General features: G+C 46.0%; 1 protein-coding gene across 1 annotated transcript in view; it reads left to right on the top strand.

Moving 5' to 3' along the window:
• The window catches only part of GABRA3 (gamma-aminobutyric acid type A receptor subunit alpha3), a 196,090-nt gene extending 169,484 nt beyond the window's left edge, over nucleotides 1-26,606 (top strand). The window contains exons 7-10 of the mRNA XM_069748611.1: nucleotides 10,192-10,335; nucleotides 20,661-20,813; nucleotides 23,864-24,075; nucleotides 24,718-26,606. Coding sequence (XP_069604712.1) covers nucleotides 10,192-10,335; nucleotides 20,661-20,813; nucleotides 23,864-24,075; nucleotides 24,718-25,029 — 821 coding nt within the window. The 3' untranslated portion in view covers nucleotides 25,030-26,606. The remainder of the gene's footprint in view (nucleotides 1-10,191; nucleotides 10,336-20,660; nucleotides 20,814-23,863; nucleotides 24,076-24,717) is intronic.
• The last annotated feature ends 243 nt before the right edge of the window (nucleotides 26,607-26,849 follow it).

Raw genomic sequence — 26,849 nt, 5'->3', positions numbered from 1 at the left:
CTGAGGGTTATCTACCAAGGAAATGTCCTCCAGACCAAGGAATAGTCTATGGGTGAGCAGTATCATACCCATAAGGGAATGTGCACATGTGGAGTAACATTTCTGAACCATTTCTCCATCTCTTGGCATGAAAAATGCAGCTTCAAACTGGACGTTTTTGGTGCATTTTTGCCACGTTATTGATTGGAGTGAAATCAATGGTGAAAAATGCAGAGAATTGACATGCAACAGATTGTTTTCTGCACCAAATCTGCAAGTCAAAAATACTCAACGTGTGACACTTCAGGTATCTCATTCTCTTTTCTGGCATCAGGTTGTGTCACAAATCCAGGCAAAAAAACGCAACAAAAATGCACCAAATCTGCAACACAGCTTACATTTTGAATGTTTTTTTAAGGGTTATATAGTATAGCAACGAAATGTACTCCAGACCACAGAATAGTCTATGGATGAGCAGTCCGATAAAATTTTGAACAACTTTTTTGAGGCTTTTATAGCAATGAACTGTAACCAAGAAAATGTAATACCCTATGGATGAGCAATATATTACCTGTGACGCGAGTCACTTTAGTAAGTATTAGTCCCAGAAACGGAGAGAAAGACCACAATATCAGATAGTAAAAATATATACTACTTACAGAATAAGTAACCGGAGGTCAAATAATCTGAGGTCAGGACCAGGAAATGGCGCAGTACAACAAGGGGGTAGTCAGAGACTAAATCCAATACACGAGCTGAGGTCAGGAAAGCCAGAAAGACAAAACAGTTTACGGAAAGCAAGCACCCCATTTTGAAAATTATACCCCTCTGGAAATTTACCTACAGATGTAGTGATGATTTAGACTCCATGTGTCTTTTCCGGAAACAAGCAGCAATGGATATTGCTGAGTAAATTGTAAGCTGCCGTTGTAGTGACCAGTACGTTGTAGTGCCCAATACCTTGTAGTGACCAGTACGTTGTAGTGCCCAATACCTTGTAGTGACCAGTACGTTGTAGTGCCCAATACCTTGTAGTGACCAGTACATTGTAGTGCCCAATACCTTGTAGTGACCAGTACGTTGTAGTGCCCAATACCTTGTAGTGACCAGTACATTGTAGTGCCCAATACCTTGTAGTGACCAGTATGTTGTAGTGCCCAATACCTTGTAGTGACCAGTATGTTGTAGTGCCCAATACCTTGTAGTGACCAGTACATTGTAGTGCCCAATACCTTGTAGTGACCAGTACATTGTAGTTCTTAGTACGCTGTAGTCACCAGTACATTATGCCCAGCTCATGCTTCTGGAGACATGCACCAGTAAGTTAGGCGGGCTCTCATCACTACAGAAATGCCAAACACGTGGACGATAAATATGGTGCTTAACGCACACCGGGGCTCAGAAGGGAGGTGGACACTTGGATTTGGGAGCGCAGGATTTGCTGAATTTCTTTTGGGGGAGAAGGAGCCATTTTGCTTATTCTGAGCCTTTGTACCACCAGTATCATGGTAGCCTCCAATGTTTTCGTTAACAGATGACAGTCCTGAGTGGGGACTTGCTTTTTTGTGAATGTAGTTGAAGGTTTTATTGGGAACTTTTAACATAACATTTGGGATCACATTAATCCTGTGCTCTAGGCTGAGCACTTCCTTTGGGGTTTCCATCTAAATGTCCGAGTGATGTGATTTAGATCAAAACCCTGAGGGATCCATTCACTATAATGAGACAGCACCGTGACTCTGGACTCCGTCTTGCCTATGTTCAGCCTTGTTCTTCTTTTCAAAAGTGCACAAAACTGTGGCAGACCGCGCTTTTATGTTTGCCAAAAAGACACTGCCGGATCACAAGTGAGACGGCATCCACAGTGCCTTGTTATAGGGAATCTTCCGCCAGGGGTTCCGTCTGAATCACTTACTTCGGAGGTTTACACAGACACCTCGGTGCAAGCACTCAGAGCAGAGCACAGGAAAAATGTGAGCTGAGCCTTACTGCGATCTTTGGGAGGCAGAATGAACAAATCAATAGTGAAGAAGTGAAAAATTGGCTCTATTTATTTTTTACACCATTCCTCATATGGTATAATTGATTAGGCGACTTTATTCTTAGGGTCGGTGCAATTACAGAGATACCAGATTTATATAGTTTTTTTTCTGTTTGTTTGCTGTCACACAGTAAGACGATTTTTATCGCCAAAAAAAGTTTTTGCATTGCCATATTTTGAGAGCTATAATTTTTCTATATTTTGCTCAAAAGAGTCATGTTATGGCTTGTTTTTTTATGGGACAAGTTTGTTTTTATTGGAACCATTTTTGGGCACATGACATAGTTTGATCGCTTTCTACTCCGATTTTTGGGAGGCAAAATGATCAAAAACCAGCAATTGAGGAATTGTTTTTTGGGTGTTTTTTTATGCGTATGGTAAAATTGATAAGGCAGCTTTATTCTTTGGGTCAGTATGATTACACATTTATATCTTCTTTTTATGTTTTGGCACTTTTACATAATAAAAACTATTTTACAGAAAAAATTATTTTTTTAATGCTTTATTCTGAGAGCTATAACTTTTTTATTTTTTCCACTGATGGAACTGTATGGCGGATTATTTTTTGCATGACAAGAAGACGTTTTCATTGCTATCATTTTTATTTAAATTTGTCTTTTTGATAGCGTTTTATTTCATTTTTTGTTTGGTCATATAATGAAAAAGTATCGTTTTTTGACCCTTTTTTTACGGCAATCACTGAAGAGGTTAACTAGTATGACAGTTTTATCAGGCAGTCGTTCTAGATGTGGCAATACCAAAGATGTATACTTTTTTGTGTATTTTTTTGCATAAAAATAGAAATGTATCGGTTGAATAAGTTTTTATCTTTTCATTATTTTATGATTTTTTTAAAAAAAGTTGACTTTTTTTTTTTCTTTGTCCCATATTGGTCTTTGACATTCAGCAACCTGATTGTTGTTATAAACCATTGCAATGCATAGGCACTGCACTTAGTGCTGCACTGACACAAGTCCCTCTGACCGTGCTCTGCTCATGGTTTAAGGGGCTTGCCGTAGCCTCATGACCCGGATGTCATCATGACGACATCAGGTCACCATGGCAATGATCAGACCCCCGCGATTACGTTGCAGGGACTCCGATTGGAGGGCATTGGGGGCTCCCTCCCTGTGCCTGCCTTCTAAATGCTGTGATCAATGTCGATCGAGGCATTTACGTGGTTAATCTGCCTTGATCAGTATTGACTGCGGGCACCACCCCTGGCAGTGAGAGCCGGGTGTCAGTTGTAATATCAGCACCCAGTACGTCTAAGGTCGGATAGGGGATAAGACCTAATTTTTTTTATTACTTAGCTTATTTATTACTTGACATTTGAATTTGTGATTGTCTGGTTTCTCTGTATACTGTGATAATCTAATATATAAAGCTGAATGTGTGTATGTGTGTGTGTGTGTATGTCCGGGATTGGCATCTGCACCGTCGCAGCTACAGCCACAAAATTTTGGACCCTGAGAGCGTCATAGGCTACGTTGTGAGGTGAAATTTTAACCCCGCGCGTTCCAATTCACCAAACAATTTTGCCCCTATCTACATAATGGGGAAAAAAGTGAAAGGAAAAGTGTTGGAGGCGTCGCAGCTACAGAAACAAAATTTTGCACAGTCACACGTCTGGACCCCGAGAGCGTCATAGGCTACGTTGTGAGGTGAAATTTTAACCCCGCGTTTTCCAATTCACCAAACAATTGTGCCCCTATCTACATAATGGGGAAAAAGGTGAAAGGAAAAGTGTTGGAGGCGTCGAAGCTACAGCCACAAAATTTTGCACAGTCACACGTCTGGACCCTGAGAGCGTCATAGGCTACGTTGTGAGGTGAAATTTTAACCCCGCGCTTTCCAATTCACCAAACAATTGTGCCCCTATCTACATAATGGGGAAAAAGGTGAAAGGAAAAGTGCTGGAGGCGTCGAAGCTACAGCCACAAAATGTTGCACAGTCACACGTCTGGACCCCGAGAGCGTCATAGGCTACGTTGTGAGGTGAAATTTTAACCCCGCGCTTTCCAATTCACCAAACAATTTTGCCCCTATCTACATAATGGGGAAAAAGTGAAATGAAAAGTGTTGGAGGCGTCGCAGCTACAGCCACAAAATTTTGCACAGTCACACGTCTGGACCCTGAGAGCGTCATAGGCTACGTTGTGAGGTGAAATTTTAACCCCGCGCTTTCCAATTCACCAAACAATTTTGCCCCTATCTACATAATGGGGAAAAAAGTGAAAGGAAAAGTGTTGGAGGCGTCGCAGCTACAGAAACAAAATTTTGCACAGTCACACGTCTGGGCCCTGAGAGCGTCATAGGCTACGTTGTGAGGTGAAATTTTAACCCCGCACTTTCCAATTCACCAAACTATTTTTCCCCTATCTACATAATGGGGAAAAGTGAAAGGAAAAGTTTTGGAGGCAAATTGACAGCTGCCAGATGTGAACAAGGGGGACTTAAAGAATGAGAGCGATGGCGCCAAAGAGTATATACCGATCAGTTGCTAAGGTGGGGCCCCGACATGAGATACTCACCACACATGGGGATATGAACACACACACAAAATGCACCACACACTACCACGTGCTTGAACACATATACCACCCTCAGCACACATTTCACCACACATACACCAACCTCACCACATAAAAGTCGAAACACAAAAGTCACCCCTCAAAACTCATCACGCGCAAAACTCGCCACATGCAAAAACTAGGCTCACGCAAAACTCGCCACAAGTGCAAAACTCACCTCATGGAAAACTCGCCACACGCAAAACTTGCACACGCGGAAAAATTGCCACATGCACAAAATTTGCAACACATGCAAAAGTTGCCTCACACAAAACTTGCACATACTCAAAAGGCACCAGACATAAAACTCACCACGTGCAAAACTCGCCATGCGCAAAACTTGCTGCACACAACTTGCTACACTAACCTGTCACATGCAACTCGACACACAAAAAGTTGCTACACGCATGTTGCCACACAAAACTCATCTCACAAAAGTCGCTACATGCATGTCGCCACACACAACTCAACACACACAACTTGACAGACGAAACTCGCCCTAAAACACACACAAGTCTGGTATTATCCTTCAAAAATAAAAATCTGATTAATAAGCAGACAAACTACAAGAGCAACAAATGTACCATATAGGAAATACAGCAGCTGTCAGTCACATGACCTGTCTATTATGTGTATGTGTGAGCTAATATATACTGCCAGGGGGAGGGCTTCCTGTTGGCTGGGGATTTATCAGGCTGCCAATTTATCTTACAAATACTGAGGTAAAAATACTGAGCAAATAACGTGTTAATGAGGTCTAATACAGGAGATCACACAGGTATATACTATATACAGGGGAGATGACACACAGATATATACTATATACAGGAGAGATGACACACAGGTATATACTATATAGAGGAGGAGATGACATACAGGTACATACTATATACAGGAGGAGATGACATACAGGTATATACTATATACAGGAGGAGATGACACACAGGTATATACTATATACAGGAGCAGATTACCTACAGGTATATACTATATACAGGAGGAGATGACATACAGGTATATGCTATATATAGAAGATGACATACAGGTATATACTATATACAGGAGGAGATGACACACAGATATATACTATATACAGGGGAGATGACACACAGGTATATACTATATACAGGAGGAGATGACATACAGGTATATACTATATATAGAAGGAGATGACATACAGGTATATACTATATATATAGGAGGAGAGGACATACAGGTATATACTATATATAGGAGGAGATGACATACAGGTATTTACTATATATAGGAGGAGATGACATACAGGTATATACTATATACAGGGGAGATGACACACAGCAGGTATATACTATATACAGGGGAGATGACATACAGGTATATACTATATACAGGAGATGACATACAGGTGTATACTATATATAAGGGAGATGACAAACATGTATATACTGAGGTGAAAATGAGAGGTGTGAGGTGAAAATGAAAAGATGTGAGTGCAAAATGAGAGGAGTGAGGGAAAATAGTGTAGTGATCGGAAAATGACAGATGTGAGGTCGAAATGACAAGTGTTAGGCGGGAATGAGGAGTGAGGGAGAAAATGAGAGGTGTGAGGGAGAAAATGAGAGATGTGAGGGGGAAAATTAAAGATGTGATTGGGAAAATGAGAGGAGTGATGGGAAAATAAGAGAAGTGACGTGCTATAACTAACCACAGATATTTACTATGCCCAGGCAACGCCGGGCTCTTCAGCTAGTTCTGTATATAGTGAAAATTATGGTTTCCTATGTAAGCACAGAACAGTATGAGAGCAGCTCTGCACTTCTATAGCCAAAACATCACAAAAAATATCTATATATATAATTGTCTAAGGGTCACTTCCGTCTGTCTGTCTGTCCTTCTGTCACGGTTATTCGTTCGCTGATTGGTCTCGGCAGCTGCCTGTCATGGCTGCCGCAACCAATCAGCGATGGGCACAGTCTGATTAGTCCCTCCCCTACTCCCCTGCACTCACTGCCCGGCGCCCGCTCCGTAATCCCCTCCACTCAGCACTCACACAGGGTTAAAGGCAGCGGTAACGGCCCACGGTGTAACGCACTCTGTTACCGCGGCTATTAACCCTGTGTGTCCCCAATTATTTACTATTGATGCTGCCTATGCAGCATCAATAGTAAAAATAGGTCATGTTAAAAATAATTAAAAAAAACAAAAAACCTGCTATACTCCCCCTCCGCCGCCTTTCTCGCTCCTCGCCACGCTCCCGGGACCGCTCCATTGCAAACGGCAGCTTCCGGTCCCTTCCCAGGGCTGGTGTGCGAAAAGGACCTGCCATAACGTCACGATCATTTGACCACGACATCATCATAGGTCCTGCTCACACCAGCCCTGGGACTGCAAGCTGCCGCTTGCAATGGAGCGGTTTCGGGAGCGTGGCGAGGAGCGGCAAAGGTGGCGGATGGTGAGTATAGCAGGACTTCAACGGGCCTTCGGTAGGTGAGTATATGTTTACTTTTTTTTAAGTCTCTATACTACGTGGCTCTGTGCTGGGCAATATACTACGTGGCTGGGCAATATACTACGTGGCTGGGCAATATACTACATGGCTCTGCTATATACTATGTGGCTGGGCAATATACTACGTGACTGGGCAATATACTACGTGGCTGGGCAATATACTACGTGGCTGGGCAATATACTACATGGCTCTGCTATATACTATGTGGCTGGGCAATATACTACGTGACTGGGCAATATACTACATGACTGGGCAATATACTACGTGGCTGGGCAATATACTACGTGGTTGCGCAATATACTACGTGGCTGGGCAATATACTATGTGACTGGGCAATATACTACGTGGCTGGGCAATATAGTACGTGGCTGGGCAATATACTACGTGACTGGGCAATATACTATGTGACTGGGCAATATACTATGTGGTTGCGCAATATACTACGTGGCTGGGCAATATACTATGTGACTGGGCAATATACTACGTGACTGGGCAATATACTACGTGGCTGGGCAATATACTACGTCACTAGGCAATATACTACGTGGCTGGACAATATACTACGTGGCTGGGCAACATACTATGTGACTGGGCAATATACTACGTCACTAGGCAATATACTACGTGACTGGGCAATATACTACGTCACTGGGCAATATACTACGTGACTAGGCAATATATTACGTGACTGGGCCACATACTACGTCGCTGTGCAATATACTATGTGGACATGCATATTCTAGAATACCCGATGCGTTCGAATCGGGTCACCATCTAGTTGCATATAATTGGCTAACAAGAGTCATCTACGAGTACACCGAGCTGGTGTATTTGTGAACAGTGTGTATGTGTCAGCCCATCAACCAATGCCAGACGTGTCATGCATAAAGGATCAGTGGAGACCACTCATGAATATTTGGACAGTGACAAAAGTTTTGGCATTTTAGCTGTTTACCAAAACATATTCAAGATCCAGTTATATAATGAATATGAGCTTAACCGGCTGACTCAACTTTAATTTGAGGGTATTCACACCCTAATTGGAGTGAGGCTATAGGAATTACATCTCTTTAACATGTAGCTGCCTCTTTTTAATGCGACCAAAAGTAATTGGACATTTATCTCAAAAGCTCTTTAATGAGCTGCATGGGCTTTTCCTGCATTAATCCATCATCAATTAAATAAGTAAAAGGTCTGGAGCTGATTCCAGGTGTGGCATTTGCATTTGGAAGCTGTTGCTGTGAACCCACAACATGCAGTCATAGGAGATGTAAAAGAAATGTTAGAACTTGGCAAATCAACAGCTTGGTACATTCTGCAAAAAAAAAAAAAAAGCGCACTTGTGAACTTGGGAACTCAAAAAGACCTGGACATCCACAGAAGACAACAGTGCTGCATGATCACAGAATCCTTCCCAAGGAAAAGAAAAACCCCTCCACAACATCCAGCCAAGTGAAGAACACTCTCCATGAAGTTGGTGTCTCAATATCTAAGTCTACCATAAAGAGCAGAATTCATGAGTAGAGATGAGGGAATTTGATCGGGTCTCTGCTTATTCGGCAAGCTATAGCGCTTACCGAATAAGCTACAGGGGAAATCCGGATACATGGAGCGCGTCGGCTGATCAGATGTTCGGCTCCGCAGCTGCATGACAATCACAGCACATGCATGGAGAGCCTGTGTTTTGTGACTGTGACACAGCTGCAACACATGCAGCTGCAGAGCCGAACAGCTGATCAGCCGGCGCGCTCCATGTCGGCGCACTCCATGCTCAGCTGTAGCTTATTCGGTAAGCGCTATAGCTTGCAAAAAAAGCAGGGACTCGATCAAATTCGCTCATCTCTATTCATGAGCGCAAATCCAGAGAGTTCATCACAAGGTGTAACCATTAATCAGCCTTAAGAGTAGAAATCCCAGATTAGACTAAATCATCTAAAGAAGCCGCCCAGTTCTGAAAAAGCAAAACTAAGATCAACCTGAACCAGAATGATGGGAATAAGAAAGTCTGGAGAAGGCTTGTAGCGGCTCCTGATCATCGGCACATCCTCTGTAACACGTGGTGGTGGCGGTGTTATGGCGCGGGCATGCATGGCTTCCAATGGCACCGGGTCACTAGGGTTTATTGATGATGTGGCTAAAGATCTAAGCAGCCGGATGAATCCTGTGTGTACAGGGCCATACTTTCTGCTCAGATTCTACCAAATGCAGCAAGGTTGATTGGACGACGCTTCACAGGACAGACAGACAATGACCCAAAACATCCTGCGAAAGAAAGAGATGGCATATTTTGCAATCATCACCAGATCTCAGCCCATCGAGCAGCATTTCACGGGCTGAAGACAAAACAAAAAGCAGAAAGAGCCACAAACAAGCGACAACTGAAGTCACTGCAGTAAAGGGGGCAAAGTCTCACACAGGAGGAAACCAGCGATGGTGACGTCCATGGCCTCCAGACTTCAGGCCGTCATTGCTCCAAAGGATTCTCTACAAAGTATTTAAAATGAACATTTTATTCAATTACATCTCAGTTGTTTCATTTTAAATCCAAAATTGCAAAATATCGGCCTGCAGAGATGAAATCATGAAGATCCAGTCACTGGCCAAATATTTGTGAACCTGACTGTAATTTGCCTTTGATGTTAAGCCATAAAAAATACTTTATTCAATTTTATCTTTGCTTGTTTAACAAAAATAAGAAAATTGAGATGAAAATCAAGAATTTTTCACAATATAATATATATATATATATATATATATATATATATATATATATATATATATATATATATATATATATATATATATATATATATAGTGTTTGATGGTTAGCAACAAATAGACAAAATTAAGGTTTGGAGTAAGAGAGACAATTTATAGAAGGTAAAACAGAATCTCGCCTGTCCGTCAGCTCATCAAGTCCAGTAGAAGCATGGCTTTATCTTCACCAAGAACAAACATTACAAGCCTTTTTCTTAGGCACAATTCACACAGTCCGTATTCACACACAATATCATGGGAAAGTTCACAGAAAGTAAGTGAAATCCAGCAATGGTTTATAGTGATGGTACTACATGGAAAATAATCCTGCTGGTGCTTTGTTCCCTCCGCAGATGCTTATCCCAGTACTGAAGTGGTTTATGCCTGGACCAATGGTTCTGATAAATCCGTTGCTGTGGCTCCGGATGGCTCCAGACTCAATCAATATGACCTGTTAGGTTTAGTAGTAGGAACTGAAACCATTCGCTCCAGCACAGGTACGTATTGACAACTGTCAAGTGACAAATGTATTTTAGTGTGTGAAATATATATATTTTGCCTTATTAAAGACCTGGCGTTCCAGAGACAATATCCTCATCTAGTTTGTTTGCAGTGAAAAACTTAAAGGGAACCTGTAAGCAATCCAAGCTGACCAAACTGCAGGGAGAAGGAATGGCAGCAAGGTTGCATGTTTGCAGCCAGGTATATTATATAATATGAAGACCTGTCAATCACCTACAGTAGTGCTGGGAAGAGCCGGCCAGGGCCTATAACCAGATACCAGACTAGTCCAGCTCTTCCCAGCCCTGCAGATAACTATCAGGTGTCTCCTGTGTCTACATAGGAAAAGACCTGTCAATCACCTGCAGTAGTGCTGGGAAGAGCCGGCAAGGGCCTATAGCCAGATACCAGACTAGTCCAGCTCTTCCCAGCCCTGCAGATAACTATCAGGTGTCTCCTGTGTCTACATAGGAAAAGACCTGTCAATCACCTGCAGTAGTGCTGGGAAGAGCCGGCAAGGGCCTATAGCCAGATACCAGACTAGTCCAGCTCTTCCCAGCACTGCAGATAACTATCAGGTGTCTCCTGTGTCTACATATGAAAAGACCTGTCAATCACCTGCCGTAGTGCTGGGAAGAGCCAGTCAGGGCCCATAGGCAGATACCAGACTAGACCAGATCTTCCCAGCACTGCAGATAACTATCAGGTGTCTCCTGTGTCTACATAGGAAAATACCTGTCAATCACCTGCAGTAGTGCTGGGAAGAGCCGGCCAGGGTCATAGCCAGATACCAGACTAGTTCAGCTCTTCCCAGCACTGTAGATAACTATCAGGTGTCTCATGTGTCTACATAGGAAGAGACCTACTAATCACCCGCAGTAGTGCTGGGAAGAGCCAGTCAGGGCCCATAGCCAGATACCAAACTAGTCCAGCTCTTCCCAGCCCTGCAGATAACTATCAAGTGTCTCCTGTGTCTACATAGGAAAAGACCTGTTAATCACCCGCAGTAGTGCTGGGAAGAGCCGGCCAGGGCCTATAACCAGATACCAGACTAGTCCAGCTCCTCCCAGCACTGCAGATAACTATCAGGTGTCTCCTGTGTCTACATAGAAAGAGACCTATCAATCACCCGCAGTAGTGCTGGGAAGAGCCGGCCAGGGTCCATAGCCAGATACCAGACTATTCCAGCTCTTCCCAGCACTGCAGATAACTATCAGGTGTCTCCTGCATCTACATAGGAAGAGACCTGTCAATCACCTGCAGTAGTGCTGGGAAGAGCCGGCCAGGGCCATAGCCAGATACCAGACTAGTCCAGCTCTTCCCAGCACTGCAGATAACTATCAGGTGTCTCCTGTGTCTACATAGGAAGAGACCTGTTAATCACCTGCAGTAGTGCTGGGAAGAGCCGGCCAGGGTCATAGCCAGATACCAGACTATTCCAGCTCTTCCCAGCACTGCAGATAGCTATCAGGTGTCTCCTGTGCCTACATAGGAAGAGACCTATCAATCACCTGCAGTAGTGCTGGGAAGAGCCGGCCAGGGTCCATAGCCAGATACCACAGTAGTCCAGCTTTTCCCAGCCCTGCAGGTAATTATCAGGTGTCTCCTGTGTCTACATAGGAAGAGACCTGTCAATCACCCGCAGTAGTGCTGGGAAGAGCCGGCCAGGGTCCATAGCCAGATACCAGACTAGTCCAGGTCTTCCCAGCCCTGCAGGTAATTATCAGGTGTCTCCTGTGTCTACATAGGAAGAGACCTGTCAATCACCTGCAGTAGTGCTGGAAGGTCTCCGCTTATGGTCCCTGGATAGATGTTCAAAGTATATTTTCTCTGAAACACTTCATGATTTCAGAGAAATTCATGTTGTCCACAGTTTGAGCAGAAGGTTCCCTTTAAAGAATACCTATCACCAGTCTGGGGATGCCCTTTTTAATTAAAGAATAACTAAATCTTTTTAAGTTTTTTCATATTTTAGTGCCTTTATAATTAAATTTAAATCAGTGGGGTCCATGTCCTGAGGCCACCACTGATCACTCAGACTCCAAGTATGGAGTCAATGGAAAGACAGGCTGGAGCGAGCCGCCCGCCCCCCTCCCCCGGGCGGCGTACGTGGAAGCCGCCATGACAGGGGGTTTGGAGCAGGGGAAAGGGGGGCGTGGGATTCGTTCCTGGGGGAGGGTTAACTTGCTGGTGAGGGGTATGGTGGGAGCGGGGGGGAGGAGCGGTTCACTTCCCGCTCTGTGGACTCGTGAGCAGGGAGCACTCACCAGCGCTGAACATGGCGGCCATTGAGCAGGTGCTGGCACAGCTGCGGGCGGCAGCGGCGTCGCAGCCTCCCGGCTGGCTAGAGGCATAAGTAGCAGGCATCCTGGGCGGTACCAGCAGCGGCGGCAGCGGTGCGGATCCCTCGGCGGCTGGGCCCGGTGAGTGGCGGTCTAGGCGCGTGCGCCCCCCTCAGCGCCTATCCCCTGATGCTGCCCCGGCGCCCCAGCGGCGGCGCAGGAGCCCCTCACGGGACCCTCCGGGCCGCGTGCCTGCGCACAAGCGCCCCAGCAGGCCGCGGTCCGGGAGGAATCCACCTGCTGCACTGGGGCCTGCGGCGGCAGTCGGGCCTTCTCCCTCATCACTCCGGGGGTCTGGGCCCATGCGCGCCAGAGCGGCTGCAGGACGCGGTGTTGTCACGGCGGGCCACGGCGGTTATGCCTGTCCCGGGCGGCCTGGTTCCAGCGGCATCATGAGACGGCGGGGGAGCATCCCAGCGGCAGGCGGCGCCCCAGACTCGGCGGGGCTGCTGGACTCAGCCGGGGTACGCCATTCCCCACATGCACCTGCGACCGGGCCCGCACCTCTCCCTGGGATGGCGGCAGATGGCAGCGTTGCGGACGGTGGGTCCGGGTCTGGGCCTGACGGATTCCTGGTGGCCTCCTGGACAGATGGGGTCGGCACGGTCCCCTCTGCAGGGGTCGGATCAGCTGGAGCAGTGAGGATCGAAGTTCACGTCCGGGTGGACGCACAGACGGCTTCGCGGTCAAGAGACGGCGGGACGGCGACGGCATCTGCGGCTGGGGGGACCGCAGCTCCCCTGCAGCCTGGTGAGAACCATTCTATGTTTTGTTTGTCCCCGGCGTTGTCGACGCCGACTATGACTTCGGTGGATCGGGTTGGGGGGTATGTAGAGCGGGGTGAGGGAGTTGTGGTGCGGGCGGATATGAGTCGTGAAGGGGTGGGCGAGTTGTTGTCGGGGGTGCGGGAGCTGTTGTCGCGGTCGAACAGTGGTAGGCCAGGGCCGTCCCCTCTGTCAGCTTGGGTCGGATCGTCCGATTCGGGGTTAGCGTTGTTAGGCAGCGGTTCGGGTGACCAGGGTAGGTCGGCCGAGCCGGTCTCGGTGTCTGTACAGACTGAGAAAGAGAAGGAGGGGGGCAGTCGGCTAGATGATAAGGCGCGTGGTGAGGTGTATGTGTGCTTTGAAGGGCCGTTGGGGGCGCATTTGAAGAAGGAAGTGCGCGAGAAGATTTGGAAGGATGAGTACGTGGAGATATTTTCACTGTTACCACTGGAGAAATTTAACCTGGATAAGAGTAAAAAAGAGGATAGTAAGAAGGAGGATGAGGAAAAGCGGCGATGGCGCCTTATTCCTCAGACGTTTGTGAACTGGCTTCAGGCATTTGCGATTTTGGCAAGTGTTATTGGTGAGAATGCTCCTGAGAATTGCTCAGCTTTGTTTTGTTATATGGATTCCATAGGGGAGGCGCATAGGGCCTATGGTGGTCAAGCATGGTTACGATATGATGAGCAGTTTCGGCAGCGGAAGGCAGTTCGTCCAGCGATCAGATGGGATCAGAAGGACATCGGCTTGTGGTTGCGCGTAATGGCACCGACGAAGTTTGGTCACTCCTTTCAAGGCAGGGCCGGAACTTCCGGCCAAGGCACTGGGCAGGGTTCCTCTTCAGGAGCCGGGGGTCAGGCGGGACAATCCGGCAGTCAGAAGCATGGCGTGTGTTGGCAGTTCAACGAGGGCCAGTGTAAGTTCGGGGCGACTTGCAAGTTCAAGCATTTGTGCTCGCACTGCAACGGCGCCTCACACGGAGCCTCCAAATGTTTTAAGAAGAAAGGGAAGCCAGAGGGTAATTCCAAAGGGGGCGACTCCGGTGAGGTTGGACGCGATGGTCCCCTATCTAGATAGGTACCCTGATAGGGAGAGGGCAGAGTTACTCCGGGCCGGGTTTGATGTTGGCTTTTGTATACCGGCCCCGGGTTTTGCGGTACCACCGTCGTTGAAGAATCTTAGATCGGCCGAGTTGCACGCATCAGTAGTGTCTGAAAAGTTAGGCAAAGAGGTGGCGTTGGGTAGGATGTCAGGTCCGTTTCCCACTCCCCCTTTGGATGATTTGGTGGTGTCGCCTCTGGGCGTAGTGCCCAAAAAGGAGCCGAATAAGTTCCGGCTCATTCAGCATTTGTCATACCCGAAGGGGAGGTCGGTTAATGATGGGATTGATCCGGAGCTCTGTTCGGTGGTTTATATGTCGTTTGATGAGGCAGCCAGGTGGGTGCGCAGTTGTGGTAGAGGAGCATTGTTGGCCAAGACCGATATCGAGTCGGCTTTTCGTTTGTTGCCGGTTCACCCCGATAGCGTGAGGTTGTTAGGCTGTTATTCGGACAGCGGGTTTTACGTTGACCGATGTTTGCCGATGGGCTGTTCACTGTCGTGCGCTTATTTTGAGGCTTTCAGTTCCTTTCTGGAGTGGGCGGTGCGGGATGTGTCCGGTTTGGACTCGGTAATTCATTATCTGGATGACTTCTTGTGCATAGGCCCCGATCAGTCTCAATGTTGTGAGGTCCTGTTAAGGACGGTTGTTTGGGTCGCTGAGCGCTTCGGGGTCCCGTTGTCACCGGGCAAGACGGAGGGTCCGTGTACGAGCTTGTCCTTTTTGGGTATTGTCATCGATTCTGTGAGGTGGGAGTTTAGGTTGCCGGTTGACAAGGTGTTGGGTCTGAGAGACGAGGTGGCCTGAGCTAGACGTTTGAAAAAACTGCCACTGCGCGAAGTGCAGTCGCTCTTGGGGAAGTTGAACTTTGCGTGTCGAATTATTCCCATGGGGAGAATTTTTTCACGTAGGCTGGCCAGTGCTACGGCCGGGGTTACCGCCCCGCATCATTTTGTGCGTCTGTCAGCCGAGCACAAGGCTGACTTGGAGGTTTGGGACCGTTTTTTGTCTTGTTACAACGGGCGTTCGTTGTTGATGGAGGAGGCAGTGGGCAATGCTGATTTGGACTTGTTTACTGACGCCTCGGGCAGTATTGGTTTTGGGGCCTTTTTCGGGGGCCGTTGGTGTGCGGCCAGATGGCCGGAAGCCTGGTTTGAAACAGGTTTAGTGCGGAACATCACGTTGTTGGAAATTTTCCCGATTTTGGTGGCGGTGCAGCTTTGGGGCGACGATTTTCGGAACAAAAGGGTGCGTTTTAATTGTGATAATATGGTGGTTGTGTGCGCCATTAACAGTTTGACGACGGCGTCTCTCCCGGTGATCAGAGTTCTTCGGCAGTTGGTTTTGTCTTGCTTACACCTGAATGCTTATTTCACAGCTTCGCATGTGCCCGGTGTTAATAACTGCATTGCCGATTCTTTGTCTCGTTTCCAGTGGGAGCGTTTTCGGTCGCTGGCACCGGATGCCGAGGAGATGGGCCTGGAATGCCCGGCGGAACTCTGGAGCGTGGTGTCCGGGCTGCAGAGCCTTTAATCCAAGCGTCCTTGACTCCGAGTACGTGGTCGGTTTATCAGGCAGTATGGAGCAATTGGGAGAGTTGGCTGGCGGCTTGCGGTGTTGCGGGTGCAGGTTCGGACCAGGTGGGGGCATTGTTGTTGTGGTTGAGACATGGGGCGGATCAGGGATGGTCGGCAGCAAAGGTGGATAGGACGATAGCGGCTTTAGCTTTTGGTTTCAGGCTACGGGGCCTTCAGGACGTGACAAAGTCCTTTCTGGTAAAGCAAGCTGCGAGGGGGCTGAGAAGATCATGCAGCCGAGGAGATTGTAGGCGCCCGGTGTCCTTTGAGATGTTGGAGCGGTTGGGGGTACGTTTGGGTGACGTATGCGTTTCCAGCTTCGAGGTTGCGCTTTTTTGCTTAGCTTTTTCGTTGGCCTTTTATGGAGCTTTGAGGATTGGGGAGTTAGTGTCACCCACTACGGTTCGTCAAGGGGGCCTGTGGGCGGGGGACGTTTTTGCTTCCGAGGGGTCACTGCAGTTTTGGATTCGGAAGTCTAAGATGGATCAGATGGGGCGGGGTAAAAAAGTAGTTTTGGGCGCTGTTCCCGGTTCTGTTATGTGTCCTGTCCGTTGCTGGCAGGTTTTTGATAGGTTTCACCCGCGTGGTGACGGGCCTTTGTTGCGTCATGAGGATGGGTCTTTCCTGTCTAAATATCAGTTCGTAGCGGTTTTTCGGCAGTGTTTAAAGGCCATCGGGGTAGATTCTGCCTGGTTCGCCTCCCATTCATTTTCGGATCGGGGCTGCCACCGAGGCGGCGCGAAACGGACTGGCTCCTGAGGTGGTGCAAAGGATTGGGCGGTGGGAGTCCGGCCGTTATCGGAGTTATGTGAGGCCTTGAGCAGCTGGGGACGGTTCGATCTTTTACTCGTTTTGGCGATTGTCTAAGTTGTTTATGTTTTCAGGTTCATCCTCGCTGTTGGTGTGGATTGTCGGCCACTCGTATGTGTACTGGGGCGCGAGGCGGGCTGACATCAGACAGGATGGAAGACAGCTCGGTTTTTCCAGGGATGTGGCCATCATCAGGTGGTTGGGGTTTCGGGGCTTAGGTTGGAACAGAGTCCTGGAGGAGGTACATAATGGCGTACGACTGGACAGGCCTCCTGATATCTTGGTTCTGCACGTCGGGGGAAACGACTTGGGAATTCGTCCTTGTCGTGAGTTGATCCGGGACATTAAACACCACTTGCTGCGGTTATGGGTTTCGTTTCGGGAGATGTCCATAGTGTGGTCGGAGATTGTTCCTCAGACATCTTGGAGGCACGCCAGGTCGGTGGACAAGATAAACAAAGCCCGAATTAAGGTGAATCGGGCCGTGTCAGGTTTTGTTGTGCGGAACGGAGGTATGGCCGTGCGTCATTTTAAGTTGGAGAGTGGCGGTGACCAATTTCTTTTGGGTGATGGGGTTCATCTGAACGCGGTGGGCATTGATTTGTGGGCCTTGGGGTTACAGTCTGGAATTGAGCGGGCCATAGCGGTTAAGGTTGGTGGGGTCTCGGGTACTTGAGGGGGTCAAGTATCCTCGTGGTGGCGGGGGGAGGGGTCCTTGGAGTTGGTGCTAAATTGGCCTGGGGGGTCCGTCGGGATACGGATTCTCCAGTTGGTATAAGTTTTGGTTGCGGGTCTGGTGATTTGGGGGAATCTTGGTAATGGTGGGCCAGATTCCTAAGTTGGAAGTGGACAATGGTAACCCTTCGGGGTATTTTGGTGCTCTCGAGCCTGTGGGGTAATGGCTGAGAGTAATCTACGGTTGGTCTCTTGTCCACTTGTTTATACTATGGGTGACGCCAGACTTTTAGCTTCAAGGACCCCTTCCCAGCTCATTTTATGGTTATATGTTTTTTTTTTATTATAATAAAGGCCGCTGTGGCCAATTATATCCAACTTGAGACTCATGTCGTTATTCGGAGGTTGGGAAGGAAAAGGGGTCGGTGACCCCTTGGGAAGGCACTTAATCATGGTAGTCGACAATACCAATGTCAAGCATAGGATATGAAGCCATACCCCTCTCTGTGCTCAGGCAGGAGCTATGTGCACTTCTCAGGAGCGGGGGAATTGCACGATTTATGGTGGTCTCTGAACCCAGACCCCCACTGGCCTGCTTGTACTTATAAGTGTACTTATTCTATAAATAACAAGGGCAACCCCAGACTGGTGATTTCTTGCTAAAAGTTGTGTCCTTTAAGGCCTCATAAGGAATTCTTGTGACCTTTAATGGTGCATGTGTTATTGAGAAAAATCCTTCCCTCTCTTTCCATAAATATAAAGGGCAGCCACAAACTGGCGAAATGCGCTATTTATATAGGTACATTCGCACAACCACTATAGATAACTGCAAAGACAGACACTGCATATACAGTGACATGTAAAAGTTTGGACACCCCTGGTCAAAATTACAGTACTCTTATTGTGACCAGTTAGGCAAGTTGAAGCTGAAATGATCTCTAAAATGCCTAAAGTTAGAGATGGCACATTTTTTCCTTTTTATATTTTAGGCAAAAATGGTCCAATGCAACAGTTTGGGCACCCTGCATGGTTGGTACCTAGTGGCACCCCTTTTGAAAGTATCACCGTTTATAAACACTTTTTGTAGCCAGACAAGAATTTTTCAATGCTTGTTTGAGGGATTTTCATCCGTTCTTCATAATTCATCCAGTTCCGTATGATTCCTGGGTCGTCTCCCATCCTCTCCTATTTTGAGGTCTAGCCACAGATTTTCAATGATGTTCAGATCAGGGGACTGTGAAGGCCATTGTAAAACCTTCAGCTTGCGCCTTTTGAGGTCATCTAAAGTGGATTTTGATGTGTGTTTTGGATCATTATCCATTTGCAGAAGCCATCCACTTTTCATCTTCAGCTTTTAACAGGTGATGCTATGTTTGCATCAACAATTTGTTGAAATTTCATTGAATCCATCCACACAGGAGAGGTTTTCTTCTGATGACTCTTCCAAGAGGGCCATGTTTGTGCTGGTGTCTCTGAACGGTAGAACAATATACCACAACTCCAGTCTAAATCTTTCTGGATGTCTTTTGCAATCAAGTGGGGGGTTCCGATTTGCCTCTCTAGCAATCCTACGAGCAGCTCTCACTGAACGTTTTCTTGGTCTTCCAGACCTTATATTGACCTCCACTGTTCCTGGTAACTGCTATTTCTAACTGAGGAAAGAGCAACTTGAAAGCGCTTTGCCATCTTCTTATCACCTTCTCCAGTTTTGTTGTCCTCCACCATTTTCATTTTCAGAGTGCTAGGCAGCTGCTTAGAAGAACCTATGGCTGCTGTTTTTGGCACAAGATTCGAGGAGTCTGCCTTGTTTTAATGCTGGGAAATTTGGCCTTTCCCAGCGATTATAGTGAACGAGCCATAACTCAAATCTCCAAGACTTTTACATCGGCCCATTTTCCTTTTTGAATTTTAAAAATGTAAAAAATGACAATATATACATTTTTTGCCTAAAATACAAAAGAAATGTGTCATCTGTAACTTTAGGCCTTTTGGAGATCACTTCATCTGCAATTAGTTTAACTGTTCACATTAACAGTAATTTTGACCAGGGGTGCCCACATTGTTGCAGGCCACTGTAGAGTAACCTAGAAAGTTCTTGCATTGTATGATAGCTATAGGAGAATCAAAATTATTCAGGGGTATTCCAAAAAGTTGGAAATGTGAAGTATATTCACATCAAGTGACGGTTATGGCCAACCCTTCTTTACGTACAAACCACAGTTGGTTCAGAAGAGGATTCTTTACTGTTAGGGCAGTGAGAATCTGGAATTGCTTGCCTGAGGAGGTGGTGATGGCGAACTCAGTCGAGGGGTTCAAGAGAGGCCTGGATGTCTTCCTGGAGCAGAACAATATTGTATCATACAATTATTAGGTTCTGTAGAAGGACGTAGATCTGGGGATTTATTATGATGGAATATAGGCTGAACTGGATGGACAAATGTCTTTTTTCGGCCTTACTAACTATGTTACTATGTTACTATGAGACAGACAAAAAACTCTAGAAGGTTAAAAATACATTTTGTGTGAGAAATTCTAGATAGATCTCTGGATCTTCATCTACATTAACCCCACAGAGATGTGTAGAGGACATGTAAGTCACATGTCTGCATGGAGTATATTGGAGGGGGTTAGTAGAAAAATCAAATCCATCCAGGCTGTCTAATACAGGTGACACCTGTCTGCAGGTGACAGGATCATAGAAAACTCTGATCCCAGCAGCTGAACGGAGTTGTACATATCGGTGTTTCTTTCCTAGGCTTGATCTATGTAAAAAGGACAAAATCAACTTTACTTTTCCCCGCCAATCAGTGGCCCTGCATCATTAAGACCGCTGGGCCCAGTGATGGACTGCAGCTGATTGGCTGCTCTTACCAGTTGTGTCCCTACACACGGCCATTGTCCAGTCGGCGTTGACAGTGCCAGACCGTTTAGCTCTTTGACTGGAGGAATGATAACGCTCATTTATCAATTTTGAAGGAAAGCACAACGCTTGGCTTGGACATGACGTTCACATGGTATATGGAGGACTGAGTTATTCTTTTGTTTGCCTCTCAGGTGAATACATTGTTATGACCACGCACTTCCACCTGAAGCGCAAGATTGGATACTTTGTCATCCAAACGTATCTCCCATGTATAATGACCGTCATCCTGTCCCAAGTGTCGTTCTGGCTGAACAGAGAGTCTGTGCCGGCGAGGACCGTGTTTGGTGAGTGAAGAACCTATAGAAAACATACTATAATCCAGATTATTCTGTGTCTTGTCTTCTCTCAACAGCAATGTACTCCCGAGATCGGCATCACACCTGCTAAGTTTTACATGCAGAACTAGCAGGAAAAAATACTCATCGCACTGTGAAACCCGTGATAACAATCATTATCAGCCGCCAGTAAGGCAGGGCAGACAGCCGTACTTCACGGTCCTTCGCCAACTACTCACGTGTTACGTAACTTAATCTTAGAGCCTACGCTGTGCCTATGAAGCTGTAAGTTTGGGTCGGGAGACCTGCGGCCCATTCAGGTATTGAGGTCTGAATATGGCCATATGAACCTCCAAACCATGCAAGCACATTACAGTCCTCCAGAAATTTCTTAGGGTTGAGCTGGTGTTGTGAGGGACAGGCAGGGCAGTAGTCGTGGCCACCAGCATCTGCAACAGTGTGCTCTAGCCTCCCATCACATAAACACGCAGCCCATCACTCAGCATGCCAGCAGCACCTTTCACAGCTCCACCAGGGTCCTCTGTACGTTTCTGGAGGACTTCAGGATCCACTTTAGAAATAAAGGAGTCACAGTCCAGTTCAACTTTAAATGGAGCAACTTTACTGAGACTTGTACACAGCATATTTATATTCTTTCCAGCATCATCGTCATCAGAGGTCACGGCATACAACTTCTCTTCTGTCCCTTTCCTTCTCTCTCTGTCACTAAGCCCGCTTCTGGGATGGACCGTATCTTTCGTTTCCTCAGTGTCTACCCTGTGCAGGCTTAGTCCGTTACAGGGCCCCAACGATCGCTTCGCCCCAGTCCTGAGGACATCCATCCACACAATAAGCTGCCACATCCTGGGTGACCTGCCCGTGCTGCTTAGTCTTCTGGTGGCAGCTGCAGACCCACTAATTCGGTGCTGCCCACCCTGCTGCACTGCTGTAGATCTCTCTGCAACAATCTTGGATATTTTATGCTGGGCATTTGGTTTGAGCTGAACATTGCATGACGTTGCCCAGGGCTAGCCAGCCCTCCTGAGCTAATGGGCACCCTCACCCCGACTGAGAACTATCAGGATGTTCTTCCTGTCTTATCCACCGTGCCCCTCCTATGTTTAACTATTTACATACTGGTTTCCTTGAAACCCACACAAAAGTTTATAACATTAAGCCGTGAAAATAAAAAAAAAATTTTTTCCCACAAAAATGTTTTTAACTCCAAATTTTGCATTTTCATAAGGGTGACAGGAAAAATTGCTCCATACAATTTGTTGTGCAATTCCTCCAGAGTATGACGTACCCCATATGTGAGGGAAATCTACTGTTTGGGCGCACGACAGGGCTCAGAGGTAGTGATGAGCGAGTGTACTCGTTGCTCGGGTTTTCCTGAGCACGCTCGGGTGACCTCCGAGTATTTGTTATTGCTCGGAGATATAGTTTTCATCGCCTCAGTTGCATGATTTACGTCTTCCAGATACGCTGAATACACGTGAGGGATGCCTGTTTGTTAGGGAATTCCCTCATGTATTCAGGCTGTCCAGCAGTCGTAAATCATTCAGCTGAGGCGATGAAAACTATATCTCCGAGCAATAACAAATACTCGGAGGTCACCCAAGCAACGAGTACACTTGCTCATCACTACTCAGAAGGGAAGGAGCACCATTTGACTTTTTGAATGTAAAATTTTCAGGAATAATTAATCGACGACATGTTATGTTTGGAGAGCCCTAATGTGCCTAAACAGTGGAAACCCCCCACAAGTGACACCATTTTGGAAACTAGACACCTTAGAGAACTTATATAGATGTGCGATGAGCTCTTTGAACCCCCAGGTGCTTCACAGAAGTTTATAACGTTGAGCCATGAACATAAAAAAATGAAATTTTTCCCACAACACAAATGTTTTTTAGCCCCAAATTTTGCATTTTCACAAGGGTAACAGCAGAAAAAAAGTTCTTCTGATTCGCTATGTGACTTAACGCATGTGCAGGCATCGCATCAGCTTAGGTATACATGGTTATGACCACTCATATATCGTGACAGTTGGTTAGTTGTTAGTGGTTGTAACCATGGATACCTAAGCTACTGCAATGGCCTGCACATGAGACAAACGACGTAGCTTATCAGGAGAACTACACTACATTTCTAATTGCAGGTATTTGCTAACATTATTATTATTACATCTACTACATATTGGGATAGGATCTTGGAAATGGGAATACCCTTTTAATGTAGATAAATGTAGAGTAATGCACCTAGGACGGAGTAATCCTACAGCTGTGTATACATTAGATGGGAGAATACCCAGGACTACAGAACAGGAGAAGGACGGGGGATTCTGGGTACAAGTAAGTTGAGCAGCAGCACTCAATGTCAGGCAGCAGCCGCAAAAGCTAACAAGATACTAGGGTGTCTAAAAACAGAGAGAAAATCCTGCTATCCCAACATATTGTTACCCCTTTATAAAGCACTGGTGAGGCCACATCTAGAATATGGGATCCAGTTTTGGGCTCCACATGTTAGAAAGGATATTCAGAAGTTAGAGTCAGTTTAAAGATGGCAACAAGATTATTACACAGGATGGAGGCCTCTCATGTGAGGGGAGGTTGGAAAGGTTGGGCTTGTTTAGCTTAGAAAAAAGACTCCTCAGAGGAGATCTCATTTACATGTATAATATATGTGTGGACGACACAGGACTTATTCCTTCCAAGGACCATACTAAGGACCAGGGGGCACTCATTACAGGAGTAAGAAAGACGATTCCGGCAGCTAAAGAGGAAAGGGTTCTTTACAGTTAGAGCAGTGAGACTGTGGGATGCCGACCACAAGAGGTAGTAAAGGTCTAGATGCTTTCCTCACATCAAATGGCATTGTGGGTAATAAATAGTCTAGTGATAGACAATGAATAACTGATCGACAAAGGCTGAACTTGATGCACCGAAGTCTTTTTTCATCCACACAGCTATGTAACTGTAAGCAGATGTGGATTTCGTCTAGCTGTATGTCAGACATTTTCATCAGTTTGCCTAATTGCTTTTTTTTTTGGTCTTTAGGGGTCACCACTGTTTTGACAATGACGACCTTAAGCATTAGTGCTCGGAACTCTCTGCCCAAAGTGGCGTATGCCACCGCGATGGATTGGTTCATGGCAGTGTGCTACGCGTTTGTCTTCTCAGCACTTATTGAGTTTGCTACAGTCAATTACTTCACTAAAAGAGGATGGGCATGGGATGGCAAAAGGGCTCAGGAAGGTCAGGCATTTAAGGTGAGTTACCATAAAGGGGTGTAATGTGGACAGAAAATTAGGCTTTAAGGGGTTGTCTGGCCGTTTCCTACAATGCTGCAGTCATTTTATGCGACGACAGATTTGCAAATCTTCACAGCACGCAGTGTGCACGTTGTGAGGATTCTCTCATGCCAGTGGTGGGCGAGTGACTGCAAATATGTGATTTGCATACATGCGGTCACATGTCAACTAGACGAGGACAGACACATCTAGTTGGAATGTGACCTGGAGTATACAAATCACTTACTTACGGTGATATTATCGCCTGTCCCCAGCACCGGAAAATCCTCACAGTGTGCAGTGTGCGTGATGTGAGGATTCATGTAGTGACTGCAGACTGGTAGACAAAGGCTAGACATTAAAAGTTATATATACGGTAAGTTTATTTTATTTATTTATACAGTGCCATTAATTCCACTACACTTTCCGGACATCATCATCACGGTCCCCCTTGGGGCTCACAATCTAGATTCTTCATCACTCTTTGTAGTGTGGGTGGAAACTGGAGAATCCGGAGTTAATACTCGCAAACACGGGGAGAACATACAACATACCATACACCCGGAGTGCTGTATACTGCCTCTTCGGTTCTTAAAATGTATGATTGTGTTATTTTCCCAGATAAAGGAGCCTATAATCCTGGCGAAAAAATCCAACACGACGTACAACATTGTGGGAACGACTTACACGCTGAACATTAAGGAGCCAGCCCTGGCAGCCATTGCGAAGAACGCAGCCCTGCCTCCGCCGCCTCTGTCTCCTCCTCACCCTGATCTAAAACCTCTGGATGGGAAGAAAAGCTATAACAGTGTCAGTCGCATTGATAAGATTTCTCGCATTGTCTTCCCCGTGCTGTTCGCTATCTTTAATCTCGTGTACTGGGCAACATATGTCAACCGGGAATCGGCAATTAAGGGAATGATTCCAAAATAGTGATCCTACTCGTTTCGGACACAATTCCTGTTTTTTCTACTGTTGACTGGCTGATGTGTAGGGTTGAGATATCTAATTTCTCTCCATTTTGCTCACTGTGATATCTACCCCAGAGGGGGAATTTGGCTGGTTTCTGAAGGTAAATTACTGCAGCCCTAAAAGTTTGACCTAATGGTTGGCGTAACTCTTTTCAGCCCGTGGTTTGGATACAAGTCTGTCGAGACCACGATATCCGCTCCCAGCACGGCACCGGTGGACTATTGCCTTCACCATGTGCTATCTGTAATGTTCCATCCTTTCTTGGCTAAAAGTACAAGCTGGTCATTTTTGGTAGTTCCCGGTTTCCACGTTCTAATCTTTTCTGCAGTATTTCCTTTGGCTAAACTGTGATCTTATTATTTATACTTGAATTCATTTTTCTTAAGCTATAGTTACATCTGCACATGTACAGGTGCATTATCCTTCTGCCTGTTTTCCATCTCTATGTTTCCGTTCATCGTGTAGTCCTTTCGTAGGCTGGGGCTACACGACGACTTTGACTGCAACGCCTGTCGTGCAACCAAAGTTCACCAGTTGTCACTGCTGCATGGAAGCACAATGCAAGTGAGTGGGTCCCGTAGGGTACTGCAATCCCAACCACATTGGATTTTTTTCTCAGCTGCAGAACCCTCAGGGTTTCAATTCAACCCCATGCACTTGTATGGCGCCGCGATGTCGCAGCAACACATGGTGGCAAACTCTTTTGACGAGCAACAGGTGTCGCTGCCAAAGTCTCTGAATAGCCCTAGCCTTAAAGAAGCACTTTCATCAAAGTTTTTATCCTCAATATATTGCAAAAATCACTTTATATAGTACTGAGAACTTACAATTGCTCATATTGCCTTTCTAACCACATACTTCTTCTCTTTTCTCTCTTCTATGTAGAAACGGAAAGTCTCTTATCCCTGCATGAGTCATCTCTCTTCAACTCCTGACCCCACTGCTCCCTCTTCCTCTCTGCCAGGGACTTTTGCAGTGATGACTCATGCAGGAAAAAGAGACTTCCTGTTCCTACACTGAGCAGAGAAAAGTAAATAATTAGCTGGGTAGAAAGGCAAAAGGAGCAATTGTAAGTGCACAGTGCTATATAATATGATGACTGCAATATATTAAGAGGGTAACAATGTTGTTGGGAGGAGGAGAAGAAAGAGGAGGAGGAGGAGTGCCTCTTTAAGGTCCCATAGTGATCTCTGCTGTGCCAGGTTCCTAGTTCTTGTGCCTGGCTTAAATATAACAAAATCCTACAAGCTTCAGGTTCAGAGACAATACACTGTACCAATGATTTATTTTTATGCAAATCTCTTTAAATCTGAAGCTCGGATGAGTGATACCAAGATCAAGATTCTATATAGGCTTTAAGTGATTTTCACAGGGATAGGGATTTTTCAATTAAAGTATATTAGAAAATAGATTAGATGATGGAATTAAATAGATCAGGATCTATGATAAAAATAATTTGTGTGTCGGACCACACCTTTAAAAATTAATTTGAAAAATAATAAAATTCCTACTACAGTCTTTTCTGATGGAAAGAGAGTAAAAATCAAAAGAAAACAATATCAAAATAAAGTACAAAGGGCCCTTTCTAAAAACTTCACTTCCAAAGTACCTTGTTAGAGGTGACTTTTGTGAAAAGATTTTCAAAAATAAATAGGAAATAATCCCAGCTTTCGCTGTATAAAAAGAACTAGAAAGTCGATAATGGGGTTTGCATTTATCGAATTTAGAAACTTTTATGGCAAAGCTTGATCAGATTAGAAGGATTAGTGATAAGCCGCTGT

This window comes from Ranitomeya imitator, chromosome 2 (genome assembly GCF_032444005.1).
Source record: "Ranitomeya imitator isolate aRanImi1 chromosome 2, aRanImi1.pri, whole genome shotgun sequence".
Taxonomy (NCBI): domain Eukaryota; kingdom Metazoa; phylum Chordata; class Amphibia; order Anura; family Dendrobatidae; genus Ranitomeya; species Ranitomeya imitator.
This window is presented reverse-complemented; position numbering and strand designations above follow the sequence as displayed.